The sequence below is a fragment of the Mastigoproctus giganteus genome, chromosome 6 (genome assembly GCF_048544385.1).
Source record: "Mastigoproctus giganteus isolate SK-2022 chromosome 6, ASM4854438v1, whole genome shotgun sequence".
Lineage (NCBI taxonomy): Eukaryota > Metazoa > Arthropoda > Arachnida > Uropygi > Thelyphonidae > Mastigoproctus > Mastigoproctus giganteus.
In genome coordinates this window covers 70089358-70106607 of record NC_143580.1, presented here as the reverse complement: position 1 = coordinate 70106607, position 17250 = coordinate 70089358, and the positions used below count along the sequence as shown (strand labels likewise).

The window sequence follows — 17250 nt, the reverse complement described above, 5'->3', positions numbered from 1 at the left end:
GTCTTCTTCAGAGGTAAAATCCTAAATCATGAGTGGGGTTAAGTTGCTGACGATTAACTCAATCTCGAAACTATGCGTCCTTTGTATAGAAATACCTAAAACGAATTCCAATCCATGAAATCCTTGAAGAAATAGTTTAAATCCTTCCAAAGGGATTTAAGACACCTTTGAGTGGCACCCGACTATCCTCCATCCTTCTGAGAATCCCAGAAACGATCGGTGACAACAACACTTGTCACTTAACATGTCAAACGTAAAGAAGCCAGACCAGTTCGTTCGCTAACCCTAATCTGTCTGCGTTAGTATATGCTGGGAAGTAATCTGCTCCCTCCGGTCATTCCAGGTAAAATATGGATAGGGCGTTCTTTATGACTCCCTCTTCCATTCACCACACATCGGCGGTTTTCTGGCTTCGCTCAAGCTACGGATCATTTAGTTCCAAACGCATTTCGTGGACTTTTTTCCCTCCTCCTTTCTCTCTTTCACTCGCTCGCTCTTTCGATCTCTCCTACAAGCAAACTTTGAAACTTCTCCCTGCCACCTAACCCTCCAGGCATTTCCTTCCATAACAGCAGCGTTCGAGTGATAATTCGTTACCCACCCCCCTCGTTTTGTGGAAATGTGTTCCATATTTCACCAGAGGAGGCTTAAATCAAGTTCGGCATCGCACCGTCGACGGCCGTTCGCGAGCGTCGAGTGTTTGCGCTTGACGAGTGGTAGGTTCTTGTTGTTTTGACACGGCAATGATCAGCGAAACTCTCGGCCAATGGCGGCGCGGCTATCCCCGCCGTTCCGACGTCCGCCCGCCCTCCCTCTTCCACTGCGAGGAAGCGTTCCGTTCGCCCGCACTGAAAGCACGCGACTCTCCTCTCAGTTGGTGCACGTGTGTGTCTCGTGCGTGGACAAGAAGGAGCGGAGTTCAGTAGTGGAGCGTGCCTGCCGCCGTTGGTGATGTTGGTGGCCAAAGAAGCGAAGTAAATCTCCGGGAAAAACGAGTTCAAAGGATGCTAAACGGTAGCTGAGGGGACTCCTGTCGAGATTTGTTGTCACCGTCAGTGCTGTGGTTGTTGAACGCGTTACCTGACAACCCTCCACTAGTGGATACTCATCTTTTCGATTGCAGATGCAGATAATGAAATCGCCTCATTTGCATATGTTTCTAAACGCAGCCTGGATGCACTTGAGCGTTTGGATTGTTGCCAAAGTCCCCCCGTTCCCGTTGCTTTGTCATTGATTGTGATCCTCGAACACACCCAACAAGTAGTTTTATTCTCCTCCCATAGCAACGCAACGCTCTTCGTCTGCTAAAAAGAGTGGAATGACATCAACAAACTTTGTGATGTGTTGTCGTCTGCTTACCGCGTGGACGGTAACGTGCATGCTTTGTAAGTATCCCTATGTCAGTCTCACACCTACACGGTAAGGTTACTTCCACGTGATTTGACTTGTAGTAATTTAAAAAAAAAAAAACATTAAATTTTGAAATCGTGCTCAAATCGTAACTGGATCCATCTGGTCTGTTCCATCTGCTAGATGTCTGTTATCTGTTCAGTTAACACTATGTCCTTTGGGGGTTATCAATTTTCTTCGCTTGTTATTACTTATATTCTGGCCTTTGCTTTATCTTTTGTGATATCATTTGTCTTCAGGGTTACAAGTTATCTTGGTGGTTATTTTTATTCTCCTATAGTCGTTTGTCTTCTGGTTTTTATATCTGGATTATTTGTTTTTGGTATGAAATATATTTTTTTTTTCGGCGAACGCATTTCCAATCTAAAAGTATTATCGCGTAATTAGCGTAGCTTTTATTCTACATCTCAAAGTCAGAATTAAAGGTTTGTATCCTCCATCGATTTAGGATTTCGAAATGCGAGCTGATAACATATCAACAAAGATTGGAAATATTTGGCATTTTTAAATTATCTACACCCTGTCGAATATCTTTTCTAAAAACATACGTTTCTCATTTCATTTTATCGGATTTTTTTATGCAGTATATAACCAAAGTTTTATTTTGCGTATAAAAATGAATATTTTATGTTTTAAATTGAATGAAATTCTCTCTCTTCCCATCTGTCACATTTCCTTGGACCCGTCTTCATTTTCCATGCAAGATACGAGTTTTTCATTTGGCAAAGTCTCATTTCCACAAATCAATAGTTATCCTGTACCAATGACAGTGGTAAACAGAATCCCGTTGGATATATATCAACAGATATTGGATCCTGCTTTTTTTGAAAGATAACGCTAAGTTAATACATGTTTTCAATTGAAAAAAAAAAACTCATCTTAATATAGATTTTATAATGAACGTTGTTGGGGCTCCTCCTGAACATTTTTCAGGAGATGAAAGTAACATTTTAATTTAGATTAGTTGACATTTTCTTTTGGACCAAAGCCGCAAAAACATATTCATTAACAAAATTAATCAAGAGTTTAATTTTCTAGGCATTTCTTTTGAAAATAAAAAGAAACTGATTTTTCTTATCACTAAGGCCTCTGTTATTCATCTAGAAAAACTTAGAATATCCGTGAGTTATCTGTGGGCACTTTTAAATAAGCAATGCTTAATTTTGCGGTTCGAATCTCTTAGACAAATGCGTGTCTAATTTGACTCTGGCGTAATTTATCAACTTTCTAATGATATCCTGTAGATTTACAATCAGATTAATACCATCGTCTTTGCTATTAATAATACTTAACCCACTGCACAGATTTCAGCTGACTGGATGATTGTCAATCTATGTCGCAAGGGTTCTAAAAATGTACCAGGAAAAATCGATAGAAATCCCCAAGTGATTATTAAGTCCTTTTGGATTATTTAACGACCCCATTAATGATGTCATTCGGTATGGATTTGTCTCACTCAATCTGTACTCGCTATTAATTAGAAAAACAGTCATCAAAGGACCGTGTCAAGATGCTGATGCGTGGCAAATACGTGCCTAAGTGCTAATTTTGTTAATCTGATCCTTCAAATTAAATAAAAGATAGAAAATGAATTCCTGTGGTTGTTGATGGTTTGACATAAAAACCGAAAGAAGGTTTTGGTGTATAATTAGAAGAAACTTAAATAATAAAAATAAAATAAACAGTTCTCTATGGCACGCTGCATCTCTGTTTCGACTGTCGACTGCCTCTCGCGGATTTTATCTCCTCAGCTGATTTTCTCCCCAGTTTCCTCACTGCATCACATCCAACAATTTTTCTATACATTATTAACTATTCAAACTGTTCACCATAAATTCTGTTCCTCGTTGTTCTTTAACTGAAGAAAGACCAGGTGAGCCAACCCTAGGCGAAATATGCACACTTTAAAACTATATCTCCATCTTCCAAACCAAACTGCCACTTCCTCTCCACACACCGATTTCTGCAGGAAAATTTGCACCTTATCTCTTCCATTTGAAATTGTCCAATAACAACCATCACCTTTGAGTCAGTCCCAATTTCTTATTCGTATTTCTTTGTTTACTGCGTCTTTTAAAAACGAAAAGTGTTTTCTCATGTTTAAGTTGTTTTGTCTGTCAGTTCCCACGCTGACTGATGCGTCTTAGCCTTTCTTTTCCTGTACTCAATCGCTTGAGAGACTTCTCTTTCTGTGATATTTGCTATTTAAGGTGCTTCTAAAAATTCTCTTTTGTTTTCTGCTTAATCCTAAATGTTCCTATTTTAAATATATCACGTGAAACCTGGATTATACCCTGCTTTGGTTTGTTAATTTTCAAGAGCCATCTCGAAACAATGTGAAATTTCTCTTTCTGTTAACTCCTGGAGCCGATGTTAACTCCATTTTTTTTAAAGAATCCGGTCGCTGAAGAGAAAATATTTAAATATCAAAAAGAAATAAATTCATTTATATTCCGAGTCATCCAGGAGTTGGCATCTGCAGCTGTTTCTTGACATCTAACGGCAGTGGTTATTTTTGCAATGAGCCGCGTATTTGTGGCAGTGGCAGGCACGAACACCAGCTTGCAGAATTCTCTACCCGCACGTTATAGTTTGGAGATAATCCAACTAAAATCGCATATTCCAATAAGTTGTTTAATATTTTATCTCTGGCTAGAGAACTGTTGAGCTAAACAAGGTTTTCTGTCAGAGGTGTGGTTAGAAAGATCTTGGTGTATCTCATTTTTTGCTGCTTCTGATTACATCGAGTGTATCAGCTGTTGACAGTGATTGGGTGTGGTCTAATAGCCAGCGATAATACAATCGTTCTTTCGTGGAGTTCTTTGTCCAGGGTGGGGGAGGGGAAACTTGTAAATGCTTAAGAAAAACAAGAAGAAAGAAAAACTGATGGCAAATGGGAGGCAGGCTTAAATCTTTGTATATTGTACTTGGTCACTGGATTTGACGCAGTCCACTTTTCAGACCAATGTCTTATAGTCAGTCATCTTCCTATAACTTTGTAATTGTTCTATATACAAGAGAGCTACATTGTGTGCCATAATTGAGTTTGGGGTTGTTCGCTTTAACAGACACGGCCCTTTATTTATGTATATTATGCAGCTTCGAGTGGCAACGACATAACTACTAGATATGAATGATTCATTAGTATGGTAACTGAGGCAGCATTCCTGTGTTTGGCTAAAGATCACACGACACGTCATCTCCACATGTCATTCATTCTTGTGTGTGTGTGCGCGCGCGTGTGATTTAAACCTCGGCCTGCGTGTCAGAAGTTTAAATATCGCATTGAGGAAACCCGTCGGACCAATTCTCCAACATTTCCTTCATGTCGAAGCAGCTGTCGGAGGGCTATGTGTTATCGGTAATGGTGTTGTGGGCTTTAACAAAAGTCTCGCGTGCATGGATTTTTTTTTTTTAGGAATATCTATAAATAGGGTTGTCCAATGAACAACTTTATTAGTTCACTGACTAAGGACAGATTTTAAACAGAGTGCGTATCTGTGGCCGCGTTCAAAAGGAGTACTGTGCTGACTTTTTAAATTATTCGTGGCCAGTCGATTTAAATAAAGGTATTCTGCATGTGTAAGGATTCAAGAGTGGCATGTTCTGGTCGAATTTGCATTCTCAAACTACGTCTTTTTTTTTTAAACAAATTAAGAAGTTAGGGCATGGAATTAAGAAACAGATTCGCAAATTTAATTAAACTGTTTTTAAATAGGATTTTTTTTTAATTCGGTTTTAACTTAGAAAGATTATTCATTTTTCTGAGATGTAGTCAAGAAGATTTTTTTTTTTATAAAACTAATTTTAAGAAGATTTAAAGTTAGGCTCTCCATATACCGCACATTGTGCTGAAGTGTTTAATATTGTTGGTTACTATGCGGTGATTGGAGGAATTGTTGGGCAATATGGAGGATGCTCTGACAGGAAATATTCTTGATTCGCGCAGAAAAGTCTTTGCTTTTTGCTCGTTTTTTGTTATCAGTTTACTAAATGCATGATTTCCACGAAATTGCAATAAATCTTAAATATTGCAATTTACTTATGTTAATAAAAGCAGGGACTTCAAATACGTGTTAAATTTCAGTTGTTATTAAATTACAGGAAGAATATAAATTAGATTTATAGCTTAGCTTTGAGTTACGAGAATATCACAATTCTATTATTAGCGTTGCTTTTTGGGGAAACGAAAATTGAACTGTGAAAAGAGATTGCCAATAGCTTATCGGTTGCAAACTATGAGTAAATAACGGTCGATGGAAGAGGGTTCAGAATATGGTTACCTACCGATGCCAGATATATTTCCGAACAGGGTCAGCTGAAATTCACAATCCCACGAGAAGGCTGTACACTTGTTCGTATATATCTGAGCTGAATCTAAATTGTCTGGCTTGGAATTCGGAAGGAAATAAGTAAACTGCATTACTAAAGCGCTGACAGTATTCTACCATTGTTTAGTTTATTAAATCACAGAGCCTAAAATACGTGTTGCATTTCACGCACTGTGCTGTTGAATACAAAGTATTTCAAGACGTGATGTGAAGATTATCGGGAGTTATTAACTATATTTCACTTCCATTAATCGCAAAAAAAAGGTAATAAATTCAAAATAAAAATCTAACGAGCCCGACATATTGCGCACCGAGTACATTAATATATTTTCCTTAAACTGGTTTAAACGTGTCTGAAAATTCAGTTTTACAACTGTTTGAAAACCTTTTCTGAAACAAGGTACACAAACAGTTTCTTTTAAACTCGTTTGGAGGTCTTTCTGACAGCTATTTTCTCTAATGGTTTCGAAATTGGTTTATTCTTAAATTTGTTTCTAAACAGTCGAAAAAAGGAAATTTCCAGTAAACTGAAATTACGCTTGGGCATCATTTTTGGAAAACGTTTTAAGAGAAATAGCGAAACTCTAGATATTATTGAACACGCGTATAAATGAATTGAGTGTAGACAGAATGGGAAAGATAAAAGGGATATTGGTTATCAGAGCTGTGCATTTCCAGGACGATACTTGACATTTTCCGATAATACACCCGATGTCAAATGTCTTTCTACCTCAGTATCTGCAAGTTATTACCGCATCCTATTGATGAACAAAGTTCAGCTTCATTCGCTGCACTCCGATAATTATTGTCTGTGACATTTTCAGCCCTCAAATACGGTTAAATATGCCGACTTCTATCAATGACACTGATGGAGCATTCAGCAGTAAAACTGCCCGAGGTTGTCTCTAAATGCACTCTCCAACGAACGATCCAATCATGCCAAGTTGTAATTTTCTGAAATTTAATATCTCTTTGCAACTGGAGAAGCTGACGCACATTTCTGCAACCTAAGGTGAATTTGAAGTTGCCCGTCCACGCTCGCATCAACTGCCTTGTTCTTAATCGTTCAGTGATTAATACTTTGTTTGTCGAGATACTAAGTATTCCTTCCATGGTTCTGTCATTAAAGTAGTCCTCTGTAAAATCTTAGAGGCTGCAACGTTAGAGCAATCAGCACAGAGATGATAAGACCAGTGGAGGCAAAAAAGATAAGTTCTCCATTTTGGGTTGGTTATTAGATGTCACAAGGAGATTTCCTTAGGCGATACTTTGGCAAGTCGGGAAGCTGTTTACATTACACTGGCAGTTATCCCTGTGTGCAGCTCCTTGTCTTCCGATGTTAGGTTAAGTGATAAGGAAGAAGAAAGTTGTAAAGCGAGACCAAGTTTCCACATATCTTTCGCTTTATTGCAAGGAAGGAGAGCAATAGCCAATAGAGAAAAGAATTATTTGTTTAGGAACGTGTCTTCAGTTTCCTTCCGATATCACTCCATCATGCATGACGGCATCTTCATATTTCATCGAGGAGTTTTCGTTATTTCCCTTCGTATTCTCTGTCTATCTATATATGTTCATATATGAAGAAGAAACTGAAGCAGACTTCCAAGTAAATATCTGCAACGCGGGAAGCGATAGAGTTATAACACTTATGGTTGTCCATGGCAAAGCCATCACAAGCAGTTATGGCTGTCACTATGGTACTGCTCCTAGCGACAGTTTTAAGAAAGCGCTGGAACTGTGGAAGATAACAGAAGGGGAAAAAAAGTCAATTACAAAGTTGTACTGCGAATGCGCAACCGATTTAAGTTCTTATCTGGTTTCATTGAAAAACATGATGGCATCAAAGAACAGGAAGTTCATCTGTACCAGTTTCAGGACTCATTGAAATCCATTGCATTATTTGCATCAGTTAACAAGGCTTGATAGGATACGGGGCAAATGAACACTTGGAGTAATGGGACTAACAAATGCCACCACGAATCTTGATGGGAAAGTGAGCGACGAAATTTCTCAAACTCTCCCAAAAAAAAGTATATTCAATAATTTTTCACAAAGATGTTTTCTTTTCTCGAAAACGACTGAATAAATCAATGCTTTTCAATACAGTGTCTTTGAGCAGTTATAGAATTTTCCAGCAATTAAAGTTTTCGTTGAGTTAGCTTACTTTTCCGAAAATTTACCAGAATCGAATAGTGCAAGGTCAGTTGAGCATGGATGGATGCGTTAACGCCGCTTTTCCATGTTTTGTGGGGTGATATCAGTTGCTGTTGGGGTGAAGAGTCTCTACTTCGAGAAACATCATTGATGCATCCATGAGCTCGCATTCATTTGACTCCATTTCATTGAATCTTCATCATAAGCTTTTTTTGTAATAATGCAAGCATATCAGAACTTGTGTAATATTTTAAGATAAGCACCTTGGACACAAAGTTACATATCTCGTTTTCTGTGAGCTCCCGAAATTTTATGGCGATATCTTGCTGGTATAGTTTTCAATGTACCTTTTATATTTCTCAACTTTTATCATTTTCAGACATGGTATGCTGAAGTTAATTTGAGCTTATGCACTTGTGTTCAGTTGGGAAAGATAGTCTGAGGTTGGTCTGGAATCCATCAGTACAATCAGTTCATAAAGATAGTCTTAAAAGTGTTCTCATACCACATGTCAGAGCTTATCACTGGAGTTGTATCCTCACCACGGTGTCAGAGATTATCACTGGAGTTGTACCTTTATACCAGCCCTCTCATGTAGCACAGTTGGTAGGATCGCCGTCCTCCCCCACGGGGTAGAAAAGACCTGAACCCGAGTCTCGTCGATGGCGTGAGGAATTTTTATAGGCCTTTTTCCAAATTATCTTGAAATGTATTTTTTTATCGAGGAGATGCATTTTCAACTCGGTGGCAGTGTGAAAACCTAAAACTGTAGGATACGATGATGGTTTATCTCCTGATAACGTGGCCGAGTTAATCGGTCTCAAGTGAGGGTAGCATGGCTTTTACTCCCGGAAACTCTGGTTTTTCATCCAGAAGACTTCAGAATACACGCAATTTACAGACAATATAAAAGGAACAATATGTGGTCTTAGTCTCTGTTTCCTGTTCAGCGATCATTATGAATAGAAAGAAAAAAAATTGGAGTTTAAAACATTGTACCGAGTTTTTTAATATCGTCAGTTACGAATGTGCATTAAAGAATAATTCCAAAAATAGAATACCGTGTTGTTGTTAATGGATAAAAAGCATTTTTCTGCATTTTCAAAGCATGCACTTAGATTAAAGCAAAATCCTTTGCTGTTGCAGAATACTCCTTTTCTGAATAGCTCTCTACATAAATTAAGACATTCTCCCAAGATTTAGTAATGGGAATTACTACTGAAATGTGTACTCTTGAGTTCTTTATACATTTCATTGCATTAAGAAAGTAAGGCTTCGCTATTTATTAACATTCCCTTTGTTATATTCTGCTTTGCATATCAAAGCCTACGTTATATTTAAAAACAGAATGAAGACAAAGATGAAATGAATTAAAACAAAAAAATAAGTTTTGTCCCAAGTTGGTTATGGTTATCCACTAAGGATACTGTACAGAGTTATTTATAGCTTGTTTCTTTCGGTATTCCACTGCGTATAAACAGAATTCTAACACAGTAACTTGACAATAGACTACATTTGAATCAAATTGCAATATGCAACCCACAAAACTGTTTGCACAGTTAATAATATGCATCTAGTGTTGTTGTAATGAACTTAATTGAGTGCCAACGATTACATTATGAGTTGCGAGTGCGTTCTGGATGAAAATAGTATTGGGTTAGGCTGTAAAATATTCTCCGAAAACGTTAAGGCTATGAAGTGTAAACATACCTCATCCATCAATTCTGTCTTTGGTGATCGAATTGTCCAATTTGAAAGATGAAAAACAAGAATTTCTGTGCAAAGAACGATACAAGCTTCGTCATGGTGTTATAAAGGCCAATAATGATCCTTCGAGAAACTGTCTGTCTTTTTCCTTTGGAAGAGCAACAATTGTTATCCACCTGGCTTTCTGTGAAAGTTTGTGGATAGAGGATAAAATGCTCTAAAGCTGATGGAAGATAGAATATTAGAAGGTGAAACTCAAGAAATGTTTCCTTTACAGAAGAAGTGGTTAGAATAGTGGCTACCGTTCTAGCCACTGTTCCTGTTTTAAGTTTTGATCCCTTTGATCTTAAGAGGTATTTATATTCATCAAGATCGCGCTTCATTCATTCCGTGCCTAACTGCAACAACTCATACCAAAGATGCAACCACTTGGAGTGTTGCCTCTTCCTCATGCGAACATTCCAGCAGAGACGCATTGAGCTTCAAGCGAACTTCAGAATGTTTGTAAATAAACTGCGTCACCTGTTCTTGGAAGTCACTAGACCGGAAACAGTTAATTGCACGGAGATGAAATTTGGAACGAGCAATATCCTCGCCATGCGGAAATGAAGGGCATGAAAATAAATTATTTATACAAAGCGACACCGGGACAAATTGACGCCGTAAGCACTAAGTATGGAAATACGCTAACTAACTTGTCAGTTGAAGGACCATGCAAGGCAGGTGATCGCAGAACAGGCACAGAAAGTCTGCATGGTACCTGGAATGATTGATATGACTTGACTGAGCAGAGCGTAGTGTGTTTTGGTTTACCGTGATTCGAGTTTATGTGACTGCTAAATACGGAAATTATTACATTTCTCAAAATAATTAGGCGCAAACTCCTGACTAATGGGATCGTGTTGGGATATAATCAGAATATTATTCATAAAGGTCCATCGAGAGATGAACAGAAACGTTCGCTGCGCTTCGGGACAGTTGCCGTTTGAAAGGATTGAGAAGAGAACCTCTTTGATGCGACAAGTGTTTGTCTGTGAGCCACGCCAGGAACAGAGGTTAATTGAGGAAAGTGTTGTTAATCATAATCAAGTTTCCATGCTCGGTAGTGCTGCAGGCGGTCGCAACACTACCTAATACAACTCTGGTTTCATGACACCTTGACATTCTACTGGAAACTCTTCGCAGAGTGCATCACTATATTATTATTAAATCCTTTATTGTATGTTATCTGTCTTTATGTACACTACCCTACCATTAATATCTGGACACCCCTCCATGGATGGGGAAACAGGTCCTATGCATGCAACACATCAGAGAACCTGCTATAAATATGCCCACTGGACTTCGAACAGGCAATTTCAAAAGTGGACATGCAAGATGACACGTTCAGTAGAATTGATCACCTCAACAAATGCTAGATGCTGATTAACGTGGTGTAAGGAACACGAATCCTGGACTATAGAGCAGTGGAAAACAGTCCTATGGACAGACGAGTCCGAGGTTCTCATACTTCCAGTCTGATGGCCGTTCCTGGATGTGGCGAATGCTGCCAGGGGAACAGTTCCTTCCTGATTGTATCCTCCCAACAATGAAGTTTGGTGGAGGCAGTGTCATGGTATGGGGCTCTTTTCATGGTTTGGCTTGGGCCCATTAGTCGTTATCGACAGACCCATGAATGCTGTGCAATACCAGGATATCCTGGATAATTATGTACTTCCAACATTATGGCAATACATTGGGGAAGGCCCATACTTGTGTCAGCAAGACAAGGCGCCATGCCATACCGATCGGGTCTTAACAAAATGGTTTAAGGACATGGGTGTGGAAAAGTTGGATTGGCCAGCCCATAGTGCTGATACGAACCCTATCAAGCGTCTTTGGGATGTATTGGATCGTCGAGATTGCCCAAAGAACAAGGCCGAACTAGTGGCTGCGTTAAAAGTCGAGTGGAAGAACATATCACCTGACATTTATAAAAAGCTGGTTGAGGTATGCCACGAAGATTGAAAGCCATCATAAAAGAAAAAAGGTTTCAGCGAAAATTATTAAATGACATAATAAAAGCGCTTTTTTGTCTAAAGGCAAGTGTACAGATATTAATGGTAAGTTAGTAATTAACATACAGATAATGTTAATAGTGCATTGGTGAGCTACATCGTTGAGTTGTTTAAGGTTTTTTATGTGATACCTGGTCTCTTTGGGATATCTTAATAGCTCAAAATCTAGTTGTTGACCAGAATCAGCATTAAAATCGTGATCAACTTGTCTGTGGGACGCAGTTGTTGCTGATTATGACACAGACACATTCCAAATTATCTTGAAATGTATTTTTTTATCGAGGAGATGCATTTTCAACTCGGTGGCAGTGTGAAAACCTAAAACTGTAGGATACGATGATGGTTTATCTCCTGATATCCAGAAAACTCTGCTATGTTCTCAATCTGTCGGTACAAGGTCTTAATTTTACACTCTAAAATGCTTACTTTAAGCATAATGTGAGCCATTAACAAATGTATTGACACAAAACAGGGAAATAAAGACAACCAGCATACGCAACTTTGAGATAATACGAAAAATAATTTTTAACCATTCTCGTTGTTTCAGCAGAGAGACAAAAGAATTTTCATTTTTTTCTGTAAGTTCTAGATATTCAGTTTGACTAGCAGCTTAAGGTTTTAAAAAATCGAATCTCTGAAATAAACATGGAGAATATGCGGATTATAAAAAGGTCTCGTCCTTCTTCATCAAAAAGATGAAGCTGAGTTGTTGGACTACCCCGATTTTTTTACAAATAACATTTGAAAATTTCCTGGAATGGGGTGTTAAACAAATCTGTACCATACCGAGATAGACAATTCTTATTACTACCTGTTCTGCAAAGAATCATCTTCTGGACACGACAGGCATTAAACCCCTGTCGTGTCCATTTCACTACTCATATTCGCAAATTGTGCCTGTTCACTCATAGGGATAGCTGAAAAGTCATCGCATCATTGAAGACTAACTTGTTCGTAATCATTAGCCATGTTTGCGAGAAAATGGGAATATCCGATCTCACTTTATCCGTGGGTTCCTTTTATTGCACGATCCCAAAACCGATATGCAATACATCATTCTTCATACATCAGGTTCCCTCAGCTTGGGGGGATTTTCTGCATCATTTCATGATGGTTTCAGCGCCAGTAAGTTTCCATTTGCAGATTACATCAAAAATCGTCGATCAGTGCCATTAAAATGTCACGTACAGACCGAATGCTTATGGCATCCTGTTATGATTCCACGCTGGAAGTCTGTTAACTCTGTCTTTTGTGGGATCTTACATTTACACTCCTATTGCGTAGTGCCGAGGCAATTCATGGTATACAATGAGAAACTGCATTCTTTCTGCAAATATTCTATGGGGGTATATTTTTCGGGATGAAAAATGGTAATTTTCGAGATAGTAAATGCAAATCGAGACCTTAAAGACTTCCTTTTTCAATAATGAACCCTGACAGGGGGATAAACAAGACGAGTTGTTTCCCTTGAAAAATCTCTTAACCATTTCTGTTTTCACTTATTTAAACAATCGAATCATTAACTCGAAGTGATTCTTTTTCAAGTGGAATTCAACCGTGAAGAACATGCATCCACGCATACTAAATTTAGGTAGAGAGTTCATTGCGTTGAAAATCTTGTACAGAACACATTCGCATTAACGTTAATAAGTTAACGAATGTTTGGTGGAAAGAAAAAGAATGGTGGTAAACCATCAATTCTCTGTAGTCTCAAGAAAACGATAGCGATTGGCTTGGAAGAAAATTATGACAAATGACAGCCATCTGAATGTGAAGCACTTCTCTTAGAGAAGAAATATATCTCTTGGCAAGGTCATCTGGTGTTGACTGATCATTTCCATACGTCAAAAGTGTCACTCAACGTCAAGCCTCAGATAAATGACACCTGCAGAGAAATCTGTTTTGTTTTCGAGGAGTCTCATCATTTATTGGGAAAATCCAAAGCAATCATTTTGGTTTGGCTTTATATTCCCAGAATATCTTTCCTTTATTATTGCAATCCAACAAGATACGTGTGAAAGAGATTAAGATTTGCTGTTTGTTTCTTTGGAGGCATTTGACCAAAACTCTTAAAACCGAGATGACTTTTTTGCTACTGGAAGAAACTAAATGTCAACTTGCCTTGAATATACTTAAGTTTCTGTGCTTATGAAACTTGGGCCAAATGGATTAACTGAACACATCGTGGCAAGTTTTGCACTGACAGTTTGAGTGGGAAATGTGCCAGTCTAACTCTTCACATACTGGCGATTTTTTATTCGCGCAAGACAGCACGCATGCAGTTATTTCACACTTCACCTGCGTTAGAAGATTAGCTTTTTTTTTTTTAAAGCGTACGATGAGGGTTATAAAAAAGCACAGAAATCCTTTAGTAGAAAGGAAAAGGCAATTTTAAAACTACTTCTTATATAACAACGTTTTCGTATCAAGAATTAGACAGCCATCAGTGGATAAGTTAATGAACTTTGTAGCATTTTATAACTAATTAATTTTGAGTATTTTGTCATCCAGTTTGCTTAATGTATGACTATCAAAACTGACTGGGTTTTATTCTTATGCGAAGTCAGTCCAGGAGTGAATAATCACTAACTGGAAGTATATGAAAGCATAAAATAATCATTATAAATATTTACAGATGTAAAAAAGTTGGTTGTTTGTGCTTTATATTTATTTAAATATGCTCCTCTGAAACCACTCGCGTCCCATATGCGTCTATTGTCATCAACATGTTCGTTCGTCCGCATGTAATAACTCGTTTTCTTCTGGATTGATTTTCATGAAATTTATATTTGGATATTTGTCGAGCTGTAAGAAATTGCATTAAAATCGTACCAATACAAATCCAGCAGTATTTCTTTGTTCGTCTGCATTTAATAACTCGACTCTCACTTCATGGATTTTTATGAAATTTTATATTTGGGCCTTTTAGAACGATTTGCCCACTTTTCCTAAATTTCATTCAAACGAAACGATAAAATCTAGTAATTATTTATTTGTCCGTCCGTCCGTTCGCATGTAATAATTCGACTCCTAGTGGATGGATTTTCACGAAATTTTATATTTTGCTCCATTAGAACGATTTTTCAAATGTAATTAAAATCGGCTCAATAATATATCTGCAATTATTATTTATTTTTTCATACGCATCAGATACACCACATAGGTTATCCATACACCTTATATTGTAGCTGACGCACTGGATATTTTTTTGCCATGAGCTGGTTGGAAGAATGATGGGCCAGGTGGTGGATGCGCAGAAACGGAACGAATTTTCGTTCCGCCCATAAAAGTCGTTGCTGCCCTCTTATTTTTTTCCCCTGTTACGAATCATTAATTATTGCTATTTCCTAAAGCGCCAGAAATGTTGGAGGTGAGTACAGCCTATAAAGAAAAATCGGTTATAACAACTAGTGCATTGTTACTTTGGCAACGTTTTCTGCTGATTTTTGGTAGAGAGCCGATGGTATTGAACCCCTTCCTCCTTTAATGCATTGATGGTCTCTACTAACAAAGACAGCGGTCTTAGCCTTGTCCTAAATAAACGATCTATAGTCCATACCAAGAATGTTGAATTGTGAGTATTCTAGTGCTGAAGGGTGTAAGGACTGCATTGCAAGTTGTCCAGACGTCATTGTAGTATCGAGTATTCATAATTCCAAGCACTACGAATGGATCTAATCCATACCACGAGAAGCAGCTGACTTACCATGATACTGCCTCTTCCTAACCTCATAGATGGGGCAACACTCTAAGTATTCTGTTCTGTACATGTCGTGGAAACAATTTGCATTGGCGACTCTCAGTTCCAAACTAGGCTTCTGTAAGGTCTGATGGTGGGATAAGATAACAAGCTATCTCAAGCACGTTCGATCCTTGTGGGTACAAAGTAGGATCGTCGTCTTCCCCACACCCAGTGGAAAAGACATGATTCGAGTCCGGTTGATGATGGGAGGAATTTTTATGGGTCCTTTCCACAACGGGGCTGAGTTAGTCGGTCTCAGGCAGAAGGTAGGATGGTTTTTCCTCCCGAAAACTCCAATTTTTTTCGTCCAGAAAACAGAAAATCGACCTCAGAATACACGTCGTTGATGCCCCTACTACAACAACGTTTCTTGGGTCAGTTTAACCGTTTGGATTCTGTTTCTTCAACTGCCGATTTTCATTGAGATCATTTAATTCCTCAGTAGAATCAACAAAAAGAAAAAAAAAAAAAAACATTTCTCCACTTGATATCCAATTGTTCCTTCCTTCCTCTGATCGTGTGTTAGCGCTTTATTTTTGTTCATCTTTCTACGTTCGCTTTTGCAATGAATTCTTATGAATCCGCTGATCATCCTTAGACGCCAAAAATATTTGCATATTTAGTACAATATTCTTCAATCACAGGTGTGGGCCGTGACTTCTGATAACTTAATATACGTTTTGAGATTTCAAAAAGTTGCAGAAAAGATGGAGCACGGAATGTTCAATCATCCGGTACTCTGATATGCGCATTGTGAACGAGGTATACCAACAGCCGGATAATCCTCAATTCCGCTTTTCTAGGGATTTATTTAATAGCATAATCTTAGGGAATGTGATTCCTAAGAGGAAGAAGTGACAACGACCAGTCTTGTTGATGGCAGCAGTTAGAATCAGAATCAGCCGCAATGAATGCTGTATTCGTAGATCCTTCCACCCATTATTCCTCCTCAAATCATAACAGCAATGAGAGTGAGCGAAACATACAGCCATACCACGAAGAGTTCAAATACTAAAACAGAAGGTAGGAAGAATCGGTTAGCGTCTTGGTTTATCATCGTATTGACTGTTCAGACACTGCAGTCCATGTGCTGTTGACTGTTGCGTACTTCTACATGCACATTTTTAAGCACGCCCGATTCCACGTACAATCCAGTGCAGTCCAATTGAGCACTGAGAAAGACTGCCTCTAAACTTGTACTTTGAAATATTGACTTCCATGTTTCAATGGTGAAATTATTCTTTGAGTTTGAATAGTTAGCTTAAACTCTTCCTGAAAGAAGCCATAATGAAATTTTAGGCGCTATCCATATACTGTCGTAAATTAATGTCTACTAGAAGCGGAAGAAGCAAACTTTGGCGATTAAGAAAGGCTAAAAGTCACTGCTGGAGACAAATTAAGTGTTTCCTGTTAAAAGCACTCTTAAAATTAACTCATTCGTCTTTCTTGCTGACACGTTTGTTATTATTGAATTATCGGAAAACTTTGCAAATTCTTAATATGTTACAGTGGATGACACTCATTAGAAGAGTAAGAACCAAACTCCCTCACGGTGGAGGAGGAGGAAGAAGAAGAAGAAGAAGAAAAAAAAATCGTAAACACCTGAGGTAATTTCGACTCTAAAACATGCAGAAGCCAAGAGAAAAGTCCAAAGCGCACTCACGTACGCCCAAGGCGCTATCCAACACGGATTTTCTATTCTGCTTGTCGCACTACACACACGTTCTGTGAACAGCTAAATATTGATTCCACATGTCAGGGGCACCAAGATGCAAACATATGAAGAGAGCAAGATTAAATATTTAGGATATTACTTTGAAATACTGGAAATTGGAAACACCTGCATTAA

At 38.3% G+C, this 17250-nt stretch overlaps 1 protein-coding gene across 3 annotated transcripts in view; it reads left to right on the top strand.

Annotated features, from left to right (window-relative positions):
- Positions 1-876: 876 nt before the first annotated feature.
- LOC150084399 (cell adhesion molecule Dscam1-like) overlaps positions 877-17250 on the top strand; it is a 395640-nt gene continuing 379266 nt past the window's right edge. For all 3 annotated transcript variants that reach the window (XM_090375205.1, XM_090375204.1, XM_090375206.1), the window contains exon 1: positions 877-1385. In XM_090375205.1, coding sequence (XP_090231331.1) covers positions 1319-1385 — 67 coding nt within the window. In that variant the 5' untranslated portion in view covers positions 877-1318. The remainder of the gene's footprint in view (positions 1386-17250) is intronic.